At 34.6% G+C, this 19,669-nt stretch overlaps 1 protein-coding gene across 2 annotated transcripts; it reads left to right on the top strand.

Annotated features, from left to right (window-relative positions):
• The first annotated feature begins 7,285 nt into the window (after window positions 1–7,285).
• LOC145125806 (uncharacterized) lies at window positions 7,286–9,751 on the top strand. 2 transcript variants are annotated; one of them, XM_079061219.1, is made up of 5 exons: window positions 7,286–7,547; window positions 8,152–8,427; window positions 8,573–8,809; window positions 8,888–9,105; window positions 9,297–9,751. In XM_079061219.1, the coding sequence occupies exons 2-5, from the start codon at window positions 8,164–8,166 to the stop codon at window positions 9,562–9,564; spliced, it is 987 nt and encodes a 328-aa protein (XP_078917345.1). In that variant the 5' UTR covers window positions 7,286–7,547; window positions 8,152–8,163; the 3' UTR covers window positions 9,565–9,751. The 2 variants fall into 2 exon arrangements, with proteins under 2 accessions (XP_078917345.1, XP_078917346.1); XM_079061220.1 differs by lacking the exon at window positions 7,286–7,547 and adding an exon at window positions 7,744–7,966.
• The last annotated feature ends 9,918 nt before the right edge of the window (window positions 9,752–19,669 follow it).

Here is a 19,669-nt window from a genome sequence, read left to right as displayed (position 1 = left end):
ATATATATATATATAGCATCTAGTCATGAATAAAGAAAGAAGCACATCATCACTTGTCGCTTTCAACATGATGGCCGAAAATCAAGAAGCAGGGGCTTTGGTTGCTTTTTCTTTGTTTAATATATGTCTCATAAGATGCTCTAGCTTTAGATTTATGGTCTTGCTTTTGGTCTACACTTGATGGCACATAAAAGCAATACTTGTTAGTGGTTTGTGAGTGGCTTTTGAATTTGTTCTTGTTCTTTCTTTGGGAGTGTAAAACTGAGAGCAAGAGTGCTCTACATGGCTGCCAAAATTTCGAAGTTCAAGCCTCTACTCTTCTCCAATCTCTTGCAAATTGTTTCTAGATTTATGTCCCTTTTTTGGTTCCCTTTTGAACATATATGTGGTATATATTTAAAAGGCTTATGAACAACAAATATCAAGTGTATACTAGCATGTATTGATGGTTCTACTCTTGCTTGGTGGATTCTTCTAGATAGCTCTTGTTTTAGAGTTTTATGTCATCTTCATCAACTTCCAACCTCCCATAAGGACCAATGTCTTCAAAGTTTGTTATGTTTTCTCTTCTATGGTTGTTTTAATCTTTCTAACTCTTGCAAAATGATCCTTAGTGGGAATAAAACACAGCTATTTAGCAAGGAACATGTTTAAATATGGAAGGTTTTCTAGTAATATGGAGCACTAAACAGAAGTTGAGAGAAGAGGATTCTCGCCCTACGCATCGTGATTATATAGGGGAACTATAGGAGGAGTTGAAGATGGAAATTGAAGAAGAGGCGAGAGCTTATGGAGGCGGAAGGAGACGTGGGCGAAACTTCTGCAATTGACATACCATAACTAAAACACTCTTGCAAGGAGGCTGCGAAATCAATAAAGCGACTGTGAACGTGGGGGTGAAGAAAGTGAGGAGGAGCAGGGAACCTCTGATTAACCGTAATTCTTGAGTTATTACAGCTGAGATTGAAAGATAAGAGAGTTTAAAGGGCTGAGATTTGTTGGACGGTTTTCCACTCACCGTCAACAATAGTATATATATATATATATATATATATATATATATATATGTGAGAGCAAAGTATAAAACTCAATGTCTAATTTAAATACAATCTAAGTTTTGAGTATTAAGTAATGTACATCCTGTTTAAGTAGATATTTAATCTTTTTTGAGTAATATTACTTTGTGGCACACATCAAAATTGTGAAAGTTTTAATATTGTAAAAGAGTCGGGTTAATGGGTCGGATATTCGTTGATTTGGTGGATACGAGTATGGATTTGATTATTCAAAACTTTGAGGGTTATTGGAGCGGGGCGGATCATATTTTTAATTTTTTTTAACCCTCCCCATTGACAGGTCTACATACATCCATACATATACATCATCCAAACCTATTACTTTCTCTCTCTCTCTCTCTCTCTCTCTCTATATATATATATATATATATATATATATATATATATATATATATATATATATATATATATATATATATATATATATATATATATATATATAGGATCAAGTAGAAACGCAAAAAATGGTAAGAACCACGATGACAAATCTATGATGTTTATTCATTAGATTGGATGGTTGAGATCTAATGTGAAAAAATGAATAACCTCTATAAATATGAGGGTTATTTATGTAAGTATAAAAAAGTTTAAGGGTGATTAAATGAAAATTGAAGGTCAAGAAAGTAATATGGCCACCATCTTCATTCTTGTTACTTTTGTTTAGTGCTCCATATTACTAGAAAACCTTCCATATTTAAACATGTTCTTTGCTAAATAGCTTGGTTTTTTGTTTGAAGCAGAGGCAAGGATGTTCTACAACAATCAGGATTTGATATGGTGGAAATTTTTGGAGTAAATGACGGATTTGCAACATGCAATTGAGCTTAAAAACTATTAGATCTTGGATCTATCATATTTTAGGTAATCCCTCTGTTTGTATCGGTTTATGACGTCAGAATTAGGGTTCTCTTTCTTCTTTTCCAAGGCTTATGTTGGGCATTTTTCAATTTTTACCGATTTCAATTAGGGAAAATCAAAGATGGAAAGAATTTAGTAATGAAATGGGTCGTTATGTTGGATTTTGGGGGGCAGAGACCGATGGTTCATGATAATATGCTATTATATACTTTGGGTTTTCCTCCCATTTGTTTTATTATGTATCCTAGGTCCCCGGAAAACAACATTGATGCCATTTGGTAGTCTACTAGTCCTTCAAAACAAAATTTCAATACATTTACATATTTTTGTTCTATTTAATATTTGTTTATGTTTTATAGTTACTGTGTTTATGCTTAATGTTTTTGAGTTTTTAGTTAAGCATACATAAGGAAGAAGCTAAAAAAAGAAGTTAATGTCAAAGAAAATGTTGGTCTTTTACTTCTCCTGTGTAATTTTGGAAACCCTTGTCGAGAGGTTAATGTTTTAGCATATTTTAACTTATTTCAATTGTTTGAGGGCACAACCATTCTTGACAATTTTGTGTATTTATTTCTTTGTTTTTTGGAATGATCATATAGGTTTCTTTATCCAGGTTAAGAGAGAAAGGATTGTGCGGTGTGATTAGCAGAAATACATTCCTTCATCTACTAATTTTGAAAGTAAGATAATTTAGAGAACTCATTTGGGAAGATGATCCACAACAGGTTGATTTAGATGAGTTGTTGTTCCGTGAATAGAATCTTGACATTTATGCCCCTCAATCTCAGGGGTAATGTGTGTGTTTGTGTTTTATTATTATTATTATTATTAAAAAATACTAAATTTATGTCATATTTATAGGTTAGAAGCACGTTGGTGCAACAGGGATATGAAAAGCTTGATGACATTATTAGACACACAAAGCTATTAAGACCTCCATATATGTCTTTAGTAAAAACTCAACATCTTGATCTTAGTTGTATGCTTTCTGTATGTCTCTTTACAGTTTCAAGACTGCAATTTTGTTTTGTTTTGTTTGAATTTCTTTTAGTAATCTTTAAATTTTCATTTTCGGAATGTTAGGTTCCCAAAATGGAGCAGCACCACCATAAGAAAGAAAGCAGGAGGTTCATAGTAATGACCCTGTTCTTGATGACATTTTGCTTTTTGATGTTGAGATAATTCATTAATTCTTTCTTTAGAACAATTCCTTTTTTCAAGATTTTAGCTCTTTTTTTCTTTTTCTGTGTACAGATATTATGGTGGCTTTGTTGACAGGTGTTTGTTCATCGGTGTTGCTGGATACTAAGGTAATTTCTTTTACCGATTTATTTTTCTTTCACTTCCCTATAGATTTTGATCTTCTTCTTCTTCTTCTGACTTAATTATGAGGTTTATGTACTCTTAAGTGAAGCTAACAATCAGTGTGGCTGCTGACTCAACAGTTGATTGTTCCTATTCTTAGGAGTTATTATGTTTTATAAATAAGTATAATGTATGCTTACTATTTGCATTTGGTTCTTTACTTGTAGCTGCCATGTCTACATAGTAGACATTATTATTATTGTTATATGGTGAAGGTTGAATCATTGCAACAAAAATTAGTTCAGATGGGAAAATTCTTGCTTGTACTAAGTTTCTTATTTTGTTTTTTATCTAAAGGTTTTAAGTGACACCAAAACACCTTAATTACTCTAATTATTTACTTTCTTTGTGGTTTTACAGGTTAGAATCCACATGTTGCGCTAAAAAATAATCACATGAAGGTATTATGCATTGGACAAAGGTTGTGTTCCCCTTTATTTTTGTAATTTTAATTATTATTTTTTTCATTTAAAATGTGTACATTACCAGAATACACATTCCATTTTTATCCATTTACATACTTGACTCTTTTCTATAGCGATTAAACCACCATGCACTTTTAACGGTTATAGGCCAAAATGAAAAAAAAACATTAAGTACTTTTACCATTTTAGGAATTTAGCCACTAAACTAAAATTTTCTGAGAATTTATCTACCACTTACATCAAAACACCATTTTTTTTTGCATAATGCAACATATAGCATTGTACTTTCTTATATTTTTTTTAATGGGATAAATGATCTAAATAGCATTCTAATTTCATTTATAGTGTATTATAGCATCTTAGTTTTTTTTTTCTTTTCATTACAATATTGTAATAGGAAGAAATGAAACTACAACTAAATAAGGTTCCAGACACCATTATTTTTATTACCAAGTTTGTTGAGTGGCTTACGGTTGCCTTTTGTTGATACATATTTGGTTTATTGCAATTATTGATTGTGGATTTTCTACTTTGTGGATTTTCTACTTGACACGTAGTATGATGACAGAGATTATTAGTTGGCTTACTTTTGGTTTTTAAAGATTCAATTTTACCGCTTAAATTTAGTTCTTTTTCAAATATAGTTTTTATGAATTTTCACCTACATCATCTACTTTCTTCTGGGTCAAATTTTTAGTAGAGAAATTAAAACAAACATCCTTATCAAAGTCTACTACAATATTGAAGAACATTATGGTTCTTATTTGTATTTGGATGTTTTAACATGTCAGGTTTAATTCATTACACTTAAATGATATTTGTAGTAATTTTTTTAATATCTATTTATCACAATAAAAAAATATAACATTTATTGTATAAAGTTCAATGATATTTTTAGATCATGTTTTCTTTTAAGTTTTCCAAATTTAGATAAAAAAATACTTAATCTTGTTTAAATGATACCAAAATAACAAAGTTGACGGTGAATAAATTTTTTACTATGCTTGAAATCTTTTATAAAATAATTACCCTTTTAATAAAAGTGATTTGCAATCTTAATAATTGTCAGATTGGTTAGATGTGTTGATATCAATAAACAATCTAAGCTAGCTTGTGAGAAGACAGTTGAGTCTAGGGGTGTTCGTGGATGGTTGACCGAACTGAACTTCCCAAAACGATCGGTTTGTTAATTTCTTAAACCTAAACAGAAAAACTCGGTTAACCAATTTTCGGTTAACCTGTTTTTCCGGTTTTTGTTATTCTGATAACCTATTAACCGTTTATGAATTAGTAAATTTTTTGAAATTAAAAAACTCAACGGTTATTATTTAAAACAAGGATAATAATTCGCTACGATCTTTAAGAAAAAATTAAAACGATGAATATAAGTTTTAAACTTAATTAAAGATCATCAAAATTATTTATTTGTTATGGTAATTGTCATTATTTTAGATGGACATTGCAGATATCAGATAAACATGGTTGTTTATTGAATCGTAGCATTGGTTACTAATAAAATTTGATATGCTATTGCACTTATTGATTGATAATATCATTTCTTATTTTGAATTCAAATTTTGTTGCAATTTGTGCATGAAATAGTGAACAATAATATGTTATTCTATTGCAAATTGCACATCTTATTTTGAATAAATTATTAAGGCAATGAAAATTCATTTTTTTGGTTAACTGTTCATGGCAAAAAACATGAATCGTAACCGAACTGAAAAATAGAAGATTTTGGCGGTTCGGTTAACCAAACTGGAAATGTCAAAAAATTCGGCTCGGTTAACCTAAATATCGTTACGGTTTTTCGATATTCAGATATTTTGAACACCCTACAATTGACTGATTACCAAGCTCCAGTTACAACAACATTAGTTGGCATCTTATCGACACTTCAGTTGTTAGTCTTCACCTCTTCATCCATATATCCATATTATCTGTTTAATTTGCTATGTGTGTGAAATGTGTGTGAAAAGGGATGAAAGTTGGTAGGAAACTACAAAAGGACCAAAAATGCAAGAGGAAATATTTTGGGACCAAAACTGAAAAAATAATTATACTTAAAGGACCATTTGTGTAAGTTGATTATCTATAATATTTTTAACCACTTTCTTGGCTTGTGGGGTACTGTTATAACGGGAACAAATGGAAGTAGGATGCTATAAAAGAAAGTAAAATAAATATATAATTTTCTTATGATACAAAAATATTTTTTTTCATTCAACTTTTATTGTTGGGTATACTGTTAATTTATGTTAATTTGTTGTTTTTGTTATTATTGTTTTTGGAATTTTACAATTAGGATGTTTGTGCAAATATAATAGATGATCATTCAAACAAATCGGATATCACAACATTAACAATGCTACACATGAAAATTCAACGCAAGCAAGTCCTCTTATTACAAGATGAGTTTGATGATGGTATTCTAAACTGTCTTTAACTTAGTTGTAATGTGTTTTAAGACATTCTTTTGGAGCTTGTATTTTTTTTTAGTATTCTGTTTTTTCTATGAACTCATGTTAAGGTTGTTTCACATTTAATATAATTTGGTAGATTTGTCATTGTACAACGTTAATACGGGAACAAATGAAAAAATGATACTATAAAAGAAAGTAAAATCAATCTATTGTTTTTACATTGGTAAAACTCGTCCACCGGACGGGTATAACACTAGTTAAATGGGGTAGGATATAAGTTGAGCGAATCGATAATGATCCAAACCCAATCCCTATAATAAAAGGGTAAATGGTATGGATCGTAAATGGGTAAACGAATCAAAAAATTAAAATCCGAACCCGTAAAATTTTTATGGGTTTTGAGCGAATCAGGGTCAAAAACCGCCTATTGATAGATCTAGATGTATGTGTATAACACCATAAGCTCAGTGAGATAAAAATATTTAATATATAATGAAGTTTTAGAAAATATGGAAAGATAAAAACGACTTTTAAATTTCAGAAAACGAAAAACTATTTTTTTTTCCTAGTAATTCTATCAGAATTTCAAGGAAATCTGAACCAGATAAAAAAATCCCTCAAAAAAGTGTTGAAACTTCCGTTGGATTACCAAATAAATTGCAAAAGAAATCAAAATTTGTTTTTTAGTTAACCGAGAAAATCAAAGCCAGGTAAAATCCTTCGTTAATATGTAGAACCGTCCGAAGAATTTCCGACAAGATGTATATTAAATGCATTTTACTCATTTTCTAAGAATTCTCTCATAAATACGTAGGAACTTTCGATAAAAAATATTCCTAAGAAAACTTTTTAGGAACACACATATTTTTCTAGTAGTGAATTCAATAATAAAAAAACCAAAATTAAATAACTAATCCTACGAATTTAATAATACTATATGTAGGACCATTCCTCTAATATATGCCGAGAATGTTACAATCCATAAAATATTTATATTGACGATTATTAGGACTATCGAACGAATGCATATCCTAAGTTCCTAACAACCTAAGCGATGAGTTGTAAAATCAAATTTAAGAATATATTCATCCATGGGTTTCATGGGTAGATGTCATTTATAACCTATACATGGATTTTTGTTAGTAACGGCCACGAAAACTGTGTTTATCTGCCATCATCATCCCCAATCATCAACGATTTCTTCAAACCCCAAAAAGTAAGCGGAGAGAGAGAGAGAGAGAGAGAGAGAGAGAGAGAGAGAGAGAGAGAGAGAGAGAGAGAGAGAGAGAGAGAGAGAGAGAGAGAGAGAGAGAGAGAGAGAGAGAGAGAGAGAGAGAGAGGTGAACGTTGCCGCTGTTGATCTCAGGCGACGTTTTCCAATCTCCTGTTGACCGACTGTATGTATCCTCAAAACCCTAATCATTTCATTATTTTCCTCAATATATCTTCCCTGAATGTTCTACATTTTTCTTTTTTTACCAATTTGATCGAGTCTTTCGTTCAAACGTTTGAATTGTTCCATTTCCATCTTTAGCTTTTATTTATACGTATTTAGCTCCTTTTGTTGTTTGATGATGCCAGACAGCAATAGGGTCCCAATATTATGCCAATTACAAGCTAATTCATCGGGCCAATATGATTAGCATTTGTGTCCTCATAGATAAAACATTTGTACAATGCTTATTGCTTTTGTAATGCTATTCATGAAGAATTGCTTTGGGTCCATGATATCTAGGTTCTTGGCGTAACATTCATGTGTAAATGATATGTCGAGCTAATAACCTTCAAACATAAATGAATACCAAAATTGTTATCTGTAAGCTGTATACTATTGATATCAATCAGTTACCCTTCCTATTATCGAATTTTTGCATGTTGAACTGTAGTATAACGATTTAAACTATTGAGATCTAACAATTCGCGCATGGAGTTGTTTTACTACAATTGAAGATGCTGCACTTTCAATATGTTCGTTGACCATATATAGGTGATAAATTTCAGGTTCTATTAGCAATGACGCCAGCCTCTGGAGAGATTGCAAAGCGTCTTACAAATACTGAGACTGAGCATGTTGCTAGGGAAGACAGTGAATATGAGAGACTGGTTGTATCTAGTGAAGAGAAGGTTGAAGGTGATGACATACACCCTCAACAAATAGAAAGGGAAAGGTGTGACAGGTCTTGGAAATGGTGGATTAAGGTTATATCATTGTCCATTGTTACTATCGTAGTTTCAGTCGTTTCAGTGAAATGGGGAATGCCAATTGTATTTGAGAAGGTAAAACTAAAGCAATCTGATAATATTACGTACTATTGTCTATATTTGATTAGAAGTTATACAAAATTACTAGCTAATACGTATTTACATAATCATAAAAGTAGTGTAGTACAGTGTAATTTTTCTGATGTTGGTGTAAGTACAGCTTCTAATCCCAATGATGGAATGGGAAGCCACAGAATTTGGTCGTCCAACACTTGCTCTCATACTTGTAGCCTCCTTGGCACTTTTCCCAATCGTCTTCTTGCCATCTGGTCCTTCTATGTGGCTTGCAGGGATGATATTTGGATATGGACTGGGATTTGTAATAATCATGGTTGGAACAACAATCGGAATGGTTTTGCCATATCTGATTGGTCTATGCTTTCGTGATCTCATCCATGTGAGTACCAATGACAGATATTATATAATTTTATAGCTTAAATGTTAAGTTGTTAATTTAAAATTAATTAATTTGTAGCAATGGTTGAAGAAATGGCCACGGACAGCTGCAATGATTAGAATGGCTGGAGAAGGAGACTCGTTCCAGCAGTTTCGAGTGATTGCACTCTTTAGGATTTCACCATTTCCGTACACCATATTCAACTATGCTATAGTAGTCACCAGCATCATGTTCTGGCCCTATTTATTTGGATCCATAGCCGGAATGATTCCTGAAGCCTTCATCTATATTTACAGGTAAGGCCTTTCCATTAATGAAACTATATATATATATATATATATATATATATATATATATATATATATATTCCTGAATTTAATCAATTTAATTTCATGCTAATATGAATATAGGAAATCATATATATCTTGATTTTTTTAAGAATTGAACATATCTTGCACAGCTTTAATGATAATTACTTGTTGTGCAGTGGGAAGTTGTTAAGGACATTTGCGAATGTACAGTATGGAAATCATGAAATGAGTCCACTGGAAATTATATACAATGTTATTTCCTTCATCGTAGCAGCTGTGATGACCGTATGTTTCACAGTTTACGGGAAAAAAGGTCTAACAAAACTTGAACATGAAGAGAAGTGCGGGGTAACTGTAGTTCACTTAGGGCATATACAACTGGATAGACTTTCGTTGGAGAGACCAAACCAACATGGCCTTCATCACAGCTTGAGGTCGCCGTAGGTTTAATTTTATAGCTAACCATTGTAGGAAAAACCAGCAGACAGAATAAGGACAAATGAGTTGAGTATTACAGTAACCATTGTTTATTTTGTAGATGAGAAGGTTCCTGTACATAAAAACTACACCACGTAATTTGTGGAACTTGTCTGTTCTATATATCAAATGGCAGATTTTTCAGCTTCGTTTATTCCATACTTTATGCATGATTGTCTCGTATATTATTTATGTGTGTTATATAGATTTATCAATCATTCATCCAGTGTTAGTATTATATATCATTTTCATCATTAATGAAAATGTTGATTGTTGATATGATATATGTTGGAAAATTAGTTTTACTAATTTCCTAAAATGAGCTTTTTTATCATTTTTGAGCACGAATTTTGGACTCTAAATGTAATCAAAACGGACTATTGGTTATATATCCGTGTGATATCTTCGTTTCGATATATCACACGTCCAAAACGGATTAAAAATGAATGAGAAATTACTTGTTAAAATATGGTAATTCACTACTAGACAAATTGGTTTTGGCTACCAAAAATTCCGACAAACATATTTTGTTGGTAATTCTCTTCAAATTTCCAAAAAATATTCGACAAATGTGGAATCCAACAAAATTCCAACAAAAGACTGGCGATATAGAAACGACAGAGATTTTGTTGGAAAAACGTCGGAATTTTCCTACAAAAACCGACAGACTATTAATTAATATTTAAAATTATTAATACTATTGACGACGGTGAGTTGAAAAACCGTCGTCCAAATCCTAGCCCTTAAAACTCCTACAACTTTCAATCTGAGCCGCATAAACTCCAATTTGGCGGTTGTTTGCAGTTCATTCGATCGGTTCCTGCTTCTTCTACCCACGATTGGGTGGATGCCTCTTATTCGGTAACTGCTAAATCACGTCGTACTCATCAGCCTATATATTGATCGTTCGACGTTTGATGTTTCCATCTTTCAATTGGTAAAAACAATTGTTTCATTTGATGTTATGGATTGCAATTCGTCTATTGTTTGTTCGCATAAGGTAAAATTCTTGTCTTCTGTAATCGATTCCTTTAACCCACCGTTCCCATTTTCTTCGCACTTGCTTCCTCTTCTTTTCTACAAATCAATATTGATTCACTGCAATTTTTTCAACACCCATCTGAAATCGAGTCAAGATTCATACAATAAAATCATCAACTTTGTGTGATTAGGGCTCGGATATTTTAGGCAGGGTTCGTATCAAGGTAGGAGAAGGTTTCGAGTTGGCCTGGTCGAACATCTTTATTGATTTTGGATCTCGATCATCTCACATAAACTGTAAGTATTATCCTTATCTCCCTCCTCTGATTTGGGATGACGATATGGCTTCAATTTTTTTTAATCGAAGCAATCTAATGTTCTATGGTTTGTCATTCCTTATATTAGAACTAGAAAGGAGTTAAATGGGAAGAGAAACAGCGTCACAATCTGTGACAACCGTCAAATTCTTGTCAAGTCAAAGTCAAATAAAGTCAAGAAGTCAAACCGGTCAACTCAAACTAACCTTATATATTAGGGTTTACATTATGTTACTACTGTACAACTCGTTATTTTAATAAGAAGTTATCACTTGAAAAATTTATATGTTCAGAATTCTCAAACCCTAATTAGGGTAAGTGATGAGACTACTTGGTAAAACACTATTTTGTACTCCCTCGGGAGCGTATAACGTTCATAACGAGGTTTACAAACCTTGCATAGCGAATGCTAAACATCCAAAAAGGTCTCAAACGAAGTCTCTCTCAAAACTCTCTCGCTCTATCTCTTTCTACCTCAAATCTCTCCCAAATCTCTCCAAGTATGTGAAATCTCTCCCAAATATCTCCAAGTATGTGAAATCTCTCCCAAATCTCTCTAAGTATGAGAAATCTCTCCAAGAATGTGAAATCTATCCCAAATCTCTCCAAGTATGTGAAATCTCTCCCAAATCTCTCTAAGTATGTGAAATCTCTCCCAAATCTCTCTAAGTATGAGAAATCTCTCCAAGAATGTGAAATCTCTCCCAAATCTCTCTAAGTATGTGAAATCTCTCCCAAATCTCTCTAAGTATGAGAAATCTCTCCAAGAATGTGAAATCTCTCCCAAATCTCTCTAAGTATGTGAAATCTCTCCCAAATCTCTCTAAGTATGAGAAATCTCTCCAAGAATGTGAAATCTCTCCCAAATCTCTCTCAACTTTTTATGATCACCCGGGGCATCCTGACCCTTAATTTAGTCGAAAACAGCTCGAAACGGGAAGATAAATGGAAAATCAGCCATTAAGAGCCGAAACCTCTTAGGAACCGAACCCTCTCAAGAGCCGAAACTTCTTAGGAACCGAACTTGCTTAGAACCGAGACCCCTATTAGAACCGAAGTCACCTTCGGGTTCGGCTCCTTGCACCCTCTCGGTCCATTTCGCTCCTGCATGGTTTCGGTCTATTTCGCTTCTTACCCCCTTCGCCTTCGGTCCTCCTTCTGATGGCTTCGCCTGCGAGACCTGCTCGGACCGAACCCCTCCCTCTCGGTTCTAATTCATCAACCGAACTAGCCTTCGGTTCCGACCCTCTAAGGATCGAAACTTCGGCCAGACTTCGGAAATTAGCACTTTCTTCCCGGTTTTTGACCCAATCTTCGTTTTAAGTCCGTTTTTCGTGATTTTAACGCGGGATTTTCACTCAAACTCGTATTTTAACATAAGAGACCCTAAATATTCATTTTTAATCATATTTTTAGGGGAAATCCTTGCCCAAGAATAAAATCTATTAAGTTAGATTTTAGGGTAGAGTGTTTACTTTATCTAGAGTATGACACAAGCAACCTCCCCCATACCTTCATAGGACAACCCTCAGTCACTATTCCTCCCTACCTAGTGTACTATTGGTCCTTTGACACCCCTCCTCCAGCTACATAGCCTCATCAAAAGCTGGTAACACCCATATCTCTCCTTCCACTTTACTCACACACTCTCTCTCTCCAAAAAGCAAACACCCCTATCTCTCACTTTCCCTCTCTAGAACTCGAGATTTCAAGGCTGTTCTTGAACCTTTCACTTCAGTCTTGGTAAGTATATTCATCCTACATTTGAGTACTCTACACTCCTTCACTCAAATCATGAATCTCTTATACAAATATCGTCATATTTGTGCTTAGGACCTTCAAATCTTCAAGTGTCTCCCAAGTGTTCTTGACTTGGAAACTTCTTCTTTTCATCATCCATCTTAAGAGATCACTCAAGGTGAGTTCATACCCCTACATTTTCAGGTTTTCTTCAAAGTTTTAGGGGGAGAATACAAGTTCAAATGCCAAGAACTCAACTAAATTTAAACAACAACTTTCATCAGAAAAGTTGAGTCTTATTCACGGACTGTTTTGACCATCTTAAACCCAATATCTTTCAAACCTGTTTAATATGCAAGTCGTTCAGGTTCATACCTTTAAAATGACTACTTGCACATCTCCATACGATTTTCTACAATTTATGGTGATTTTTACAAAACTGCCTATCATTTCAGAAACGAATTCAGACCAGTCTGTGAATATGGACATTTTCACACAAGTTAGAGACTTCCAAAAATCATAATAAAATTTATGAACAAACTAGACACGTTTTCTAAACTCACAGAGTTTACAGATTTAGCTTTTGACTTCGTATGGTTTTTCTATGACTTTTCTAAAACAGTGTAGAAAAGTTAAAAACAAGTTAACAGATTACAATATTCATAACACTTTGTAACATGTTGAGCAAAGTGTAACCTGTGATGATTTTGAATTTTGCATATGTTTATCTGTTGTGATATGTTTATATAACAGAAAATACACTATAAAGTATAAGGTCCTTTGAAATTACAAATAATGCATGATGAAATATAACAAGTATAGTTATGCATTGGTTAGGCTATTACATACACATGAAGAGTCTCACCACAATACTATCGGGTTTTCAACTACTACTTGATAAACTATAATAGTAATAGTTTATAGATTCATATCACTAATTTATTTTCATAAAAGGTGATTTCACTTCCACCACGGAAGGGGTTTAATACTCAAACTATATGTAAACTAGTTAACGTAAGTTGTGAGACAATTCACTCATCGTACTCTTAGAGTACGGGTTCAAATTCCTGTAAGTTATAACCAAAGTCTCTTGTAGGGAGAGCGTGATAATTGTGTATAGATCTATATTGGGATTGACACCCCACACCTTGCTGCTAGCTACAGCGGGACCTGCAGGTGTACGGGTGACAAATGTCATAACTAAATTTTAACGTCTGAAAAACGTTGTAACATGTCATTCGGTTGTAGTATGGTTATAACGACTCACATAGGGAGTTAACATTACTTAAAGTTTACGGGAAATTCTACTTTAAAAAGGAAAACAAAAAGGGTTTTTATGTATATGTAAAACTACATTCTCGTTTAAAATACGAACACACATTCATGCATTCGGTCTCTGGATTTAAGATTACATAAACTTTTATAAGGAAAATATTGGATTTTTCTTGTGTATACATTTCATTTTACCAATAAGGGTTTTTCCAACATTTACCCAAAATCTTATGAACTCACCAACTTAATTGTTGACACTCTTTCAAAACTACTTGTATTCTCAGGAAACCCGTGAAACAGGTAATCAACTGCTTTTGAGGATGGGACGCGAGACGTCAAACTTATATATTTTTGTCATCATGATGTAATTGATTTTGAAACATGTAACTTATACTATGGTGTAAATTTTTCAATTATATTTATGATGGTGTATTTACTATGAGCACTATTATACTCGTTGTTGTGATACTATACATGAAGTCCACCACCCCCGGACGTTTCCGCCATCCTTGGTTTGGGGGTGTGACAGATTGGTATCAGAGCATTGTTTATAGTGAACATAGTATATCAAACCACATAAGATATACAAACTGTGACAACCCGATATTTCGAATCAATGTAATGACCTAAAAAGTCAAGAATTGTAATCTCTTTTGATATAATGAAATTAGCGTCAAAAATAAAATGTTCAAAAGTCTCTATTGGGTTGCCTAAAATGATAGTTATCATGTCAAGGTTTTCAGAAATATAAAGAACACTAAAATCCGAGTTATAACGAAGAAGTTATGATCAACCTAAGATTCACAACAAAACCGTCAATACGATTAAACGTAAAACACGAAGTTTTATTAAAATACTTTTTACCATAAGAATCTAAATGAAAGTCGTAGATATCATTAAACCGTGAACATACATAAAAAGAACGCCCAAATCTGACTTCATATGAGGAAGTTATGATTTTTCGAAGTTTCGGATATAGCGGTAGACACCTAAAAACTCGAAATAGAGATCGAGGCATTTTTGGCCGAAACAATCTAAATGAGAATCGAAGATCTCAACAATAGTAGCGCAACGGTAAAAAGTCTGACGAAAACGGGCGTCGGATGAAGAAGTTATGGATTTATGACGGAGTTTTCGTGTCCCGGCCTGTTAAAAATAATTAATTAAAAATAAAGTCAAAATTTGCCGACGAAATCTAAACGAGAGTTGTAGAGCATATTCTCACATACGCGTGCATATATAGAACGTCGAAAACGGAGCTCGTACGCAGAAGTTACGGATTTTACGACGTGGCACAGATGGCCACGACGTGGGGCCCTGATTGATGGGTTTTCAGGCTTGGCAGCAGACGTCTCGTCCATGGAAGAGGATAGGATCGAGTCCACGACGTGGGACCCAAAAATTGGGCTATAAATAGAGCTCAAGGGGTTCCGGGTTTCATTGCTCAATTCTCTTCTTTCTCGTGTTGAAGCTCTGCGTTTTAACCCCCGAAGCCATCCCGAAGCCCCGGTCTTCGCATCCAAGTTCCGAAGGAAGGTCTTACACTCTCGAGAATTCCCGAGAATCCCGAGAAATCCGCTTTCTCCTGTCGAAGTTCTGCTCGGTTTTCATCTCACCATCTTCACTCTATCAAGTGAGTTCATATCCCTATAACTACGTTTTCAAATGCTTTGTAAATGCTTTTATACACTTTAAAGGGGGGGGGGGGGGGGAATACAAGTAAACACACGATTATCCTCGTGTGAATAACATAAATCTTTTGCTATACTTTTTGTTATAATCAATCATATGTGATTTATAACTATCAAACGAAAACGTTCTCATACAATATATCATGATAACACTTTGTCTTTTTGGAGTGAAACATGTTGTTATATAAATATCAAACACTTTATTCATATTTCGGGTATAAATGTTCAATAATGTTATTACAAATGTTATACCTTACATACAAAGTCGACACTACACTAGGGTTTATCATACAAGCGAATCACACATTCAAACTACAATAGGTATACTTCGCTAGATATTCATGAGATTTTATATACTATAAGTACTATATCAAGGAAATACTTTCATATACAAGAATGAATGGACTTTTCATACGTAAATCTATTTGATACTAAGTTTTGTGAGACATTCAACTTCACGTACTTTCAAGTATGCAGTTAAAGTCCTGTATTATATACCATAATCTCTTGTAGGGAGAGTGTGATACTTATGTATAGATCTATACGGGATTGACAATCCCGCACCTAAACTGTTAGCTACAGTTAGACTGGCAAGTCTGGGGTGACAATCGTCATAACATTCCAACGCCTGAAGAACGTTGTTACAGGCAGTCTGGGTCAATAGCATGGTTATAAAACTCACAGGGAGTATTAAAAACACGTTGATTTACGGGGTTATCAAATGCCTTAGTGATTTTATACATACATAAATCTACTATTCTAGGCATGAAAAACACTTTTGCATTTCAGTTTTGGAACTTTTAAACTACCACACATTTATGGAAAAACATTGGATTTCTAGAAGCAAACATTCAAATCAGTCGGGTCTTGGTAGAAGACTACTTTTATACTAGTAGGAAATATGGGATTTTCTAGGAGTTTTCAAACATCTACAAACAATTTCATTCAGATTTATACAAACATTAACATTAAATACTTATGAACTCACCAACTTAAATGCTGATCTACTCTTTCAAATCTACTTGTATTTCTCAGGGATTCAGTAATACAGGTAAACTTCAGCTTTTGGAGAAGTGACGCTAAGGCGTCAGTTTAAAACTCATTTTGTCATCATATTGTAATTTGTTTTGAAACAAGTATCATTCAACAATGTAACTTTTAAATTATATATATGATGGTTGTTTTACTTTCTTTACTATGTATTCAACTGTTACGATACTACATGAAGTCATCCGCCCTCGAACGATTCCGCCGTTCTGGTTTGGGGGTGTGACAGATTGGTATCAGAGCATTATTTATAGTGAACTAAGTATATCGAACCACATAAGATATACAAACTATAAATGCATAGGGACTAAAACTCTCTAACAAAACGTCTTTACACCTAAACCGCGTTTCAAGTAGCTTAAATTATTTGGGTCATAAAAGCACAAATACATGCATACAACGAGTCATTTTCATAGTTAGAACTATACAAGAAGTATTAAGACAAGTTGGACACTACGACTAGGCCTCGGAATATGTAATCGGATTTGGGACGAATATAGCCTGATCAACTATATTTATCCGAGATCGGACTAATGTATGTCGAGGAATGGTCGTAGTGAGCAACAAGTCAAAACTTACCAAAATGACACTAGTATCAAACATACAAACTTAAATACTATAGGAGTATTTGGTAAATACAATAGTTTAACTTACATGTTTAGATTTACATGTTTTTAAAATTTCTAAGACAATTCTCATACCTCCATTCTCGTACAGACACAATGGCTGGATTCTATCCACCAGGGGATCCCTACTACCCGAATCAGGGCAATGGAGGATGGATAGAGGAGGACCCCGAAGAGGATGAGGAACCTATAGAGTTGGAGGAAGGGGATGACTCTGGGACAGACTCAGAACCAGAAGTAATCAACCCACCAGTCGCTCAACCTCCCGCAGTTAGGAGAAACTTTTAGGGACCAACTCCCATTTGGGGAAGTCACCTTCACCATTGGAGCCAACAGCAAGGATTACGTCCTCCTTACGGTATGTGCCGGGACTTCTACGACGTCAGGAATGGAGGTTCAGCCGACTGAGCACTCCCAGTCATAGTGGGCAAACTAGCCAACCAGTCCTATCAATCCGGGGTTCAAGCTAACCGGATTCGTGAAGTCAAGGTGGAAGTACAAGTTCACACTTCCGACATCCGTCGACTGGACAGGTTGCAGGATGACGCCCAACTCCGCACCGATACATTCCAAGCACAACTGATTGCAGCCCTCTCTGAGATAAGGGAACAGCAAGTTGCCTTCGATAGGCGCCTTATGGAAGCAAAGCAATCAGACACGGAGTCGAGCTCCAAGCGCAACCTACGTCGCAAGTAGTACTTGCCCAAAATCCCAAAATTTTGTTATAAAATAGGAACTCGGCTAAAAGTCTTACTTTTCTTTAACTTCTGCATCGGAGACCCTTAGAAGGGTCGAAATTCTCCTAACTTCAAATGTAACTCAACGTATGTTTAATATATATGAAGAAATTCCTTTGTGTGTTAATTCTTTGAATACCACCCAGATTCATAAGTTTATCTATCACTATGCAAACTTTTATTATGAGTCAAGCTCTAAACCCTGGATAGGTCAGTCAAATTCATAAATTGATAAAAATAGCAAATTTATTAACACAAAGCTTCCAATCATTAAAGAATTATGTTCTTCATTCTATTTCTTTAGCGGAACGATGCCGCCCCGTAGATCTGCACGCCGTGTCAACAACGCAACACCTCCAACACCACCACCTCCATTAACGGATAATGCCGCCTTGATAGCTGCTGTAACAGCTGCAGTGACAGCAGCAATGGCACAGATGAGTAATAATGGGTCCGGAGGGGGAGTAAATAGCTCTACGAATGGCCAACGTCAGGGTCGTTCAGGGGATTGCACCTTCAAGGACTTCACCAATAGCAAGCCCATATCTTTTAATGGATCCGGAGGGATAATGGCTCTATCACAATGGATAGAGAAAACAGAAGCGATTTTCGAGATTTGTGCATGTATGGAAGAGAGCAAGGTAAAATTTGCTGCTTGTACATTCTCCGAGAGAGCTCTGACGTGGTGGAATGTGTGACAACCCGAAATTTCTATTATGTACAACATTTCAATTCAATAGAAGTCAGAACAGTTTCTGCTAACTTTCAAGCTTTTTGGAATAAGTTTGAGTGTTTTTAAGTTAGTACTTCAGGAGATACCAGGAGAGAGGATGCTCTAGGGTTTATTGTGCAACAATAAAGTCCCAAAGCTCCAAGAGTTTGGAGTTTACGGCCTAAACAAAGGTGTTTACGGCCGTAAACCCTAAATTGGGGGTATATATATGACACTTAGTCATTATTTACCATTTTTCACAAATTCAAGATCCAAACTCAATTCTCTCTCAAGTATCATCCAACAATTCTTCAAGATCTTCAACTTGTAAGTATTTCTAGCCCTAATAAGTTGAGATATTACTTAATCTAGTGATTTAACACACTTCCATCTGTGAAATCATTCCAAAAGGTTAGATCTTCAAGTTTCACCAAGAACACCAAGAACACACACTAGTGTTCTTGGACTTTTAGCACCTTTTCAAGCCTCTATCTTGTAAGTACTTCTATCCTAGAGTATAATAAGGCTTGTAACACTTCTATACATCAAGAAAACACCAAGAAAACCAAGGATCAAAGGTGTTTACGGTCCAAGAACACCTTGGACCGTAAACCCTAAAAAGGGTGCCAAAGTGTGCCCTAGTCCCTTCTAAGCCTTGGAAACTAGCATAGATCCTTTCCTTGATGAGCTTAGCACTTGAAAACATCAAAATACCATAAACCATTTGGGTTTACGGCCGTAAACCCAAAGGCAAATGGTTCAAGAACCGTAAACTCCATTTAGGAGTAAAATGGTGCCCTAATCACTTCCATAGGCTTATACTTCAAGTGGAAATGCTTCTAAGGACTTGTAGAGCTTCGAAACAACACATGATCAAAGAAGCATGAGTTTACGGCCGTAAACTCATGGGTTTACGACCGTAAACTCAATGAGTTATGGTCATAAAACC

Source organism: Lactuca virosa, chromosome 7 (genome assembly GCF_052849685.1).
Source record: "Lactuca virosa cultivar CGN04683 chromosome 7, Lactuca_virosa_CGN04683_v6, whole genome shotgun sequence".
In the NCBI taxonomy this organism is placed as follows: domain Eukaryota; kingdom Viridiplantae; phylum Streptophyta; class Magnoliopsida; order Asterales; family Asteraceae; genus Lactuca; species Lactuca virosa.
The sequence above is the reverse complement of the archived record's forward strand: the minus strand, read 5'-3'. Positions and strand labels throughout refer to the sequence as shown.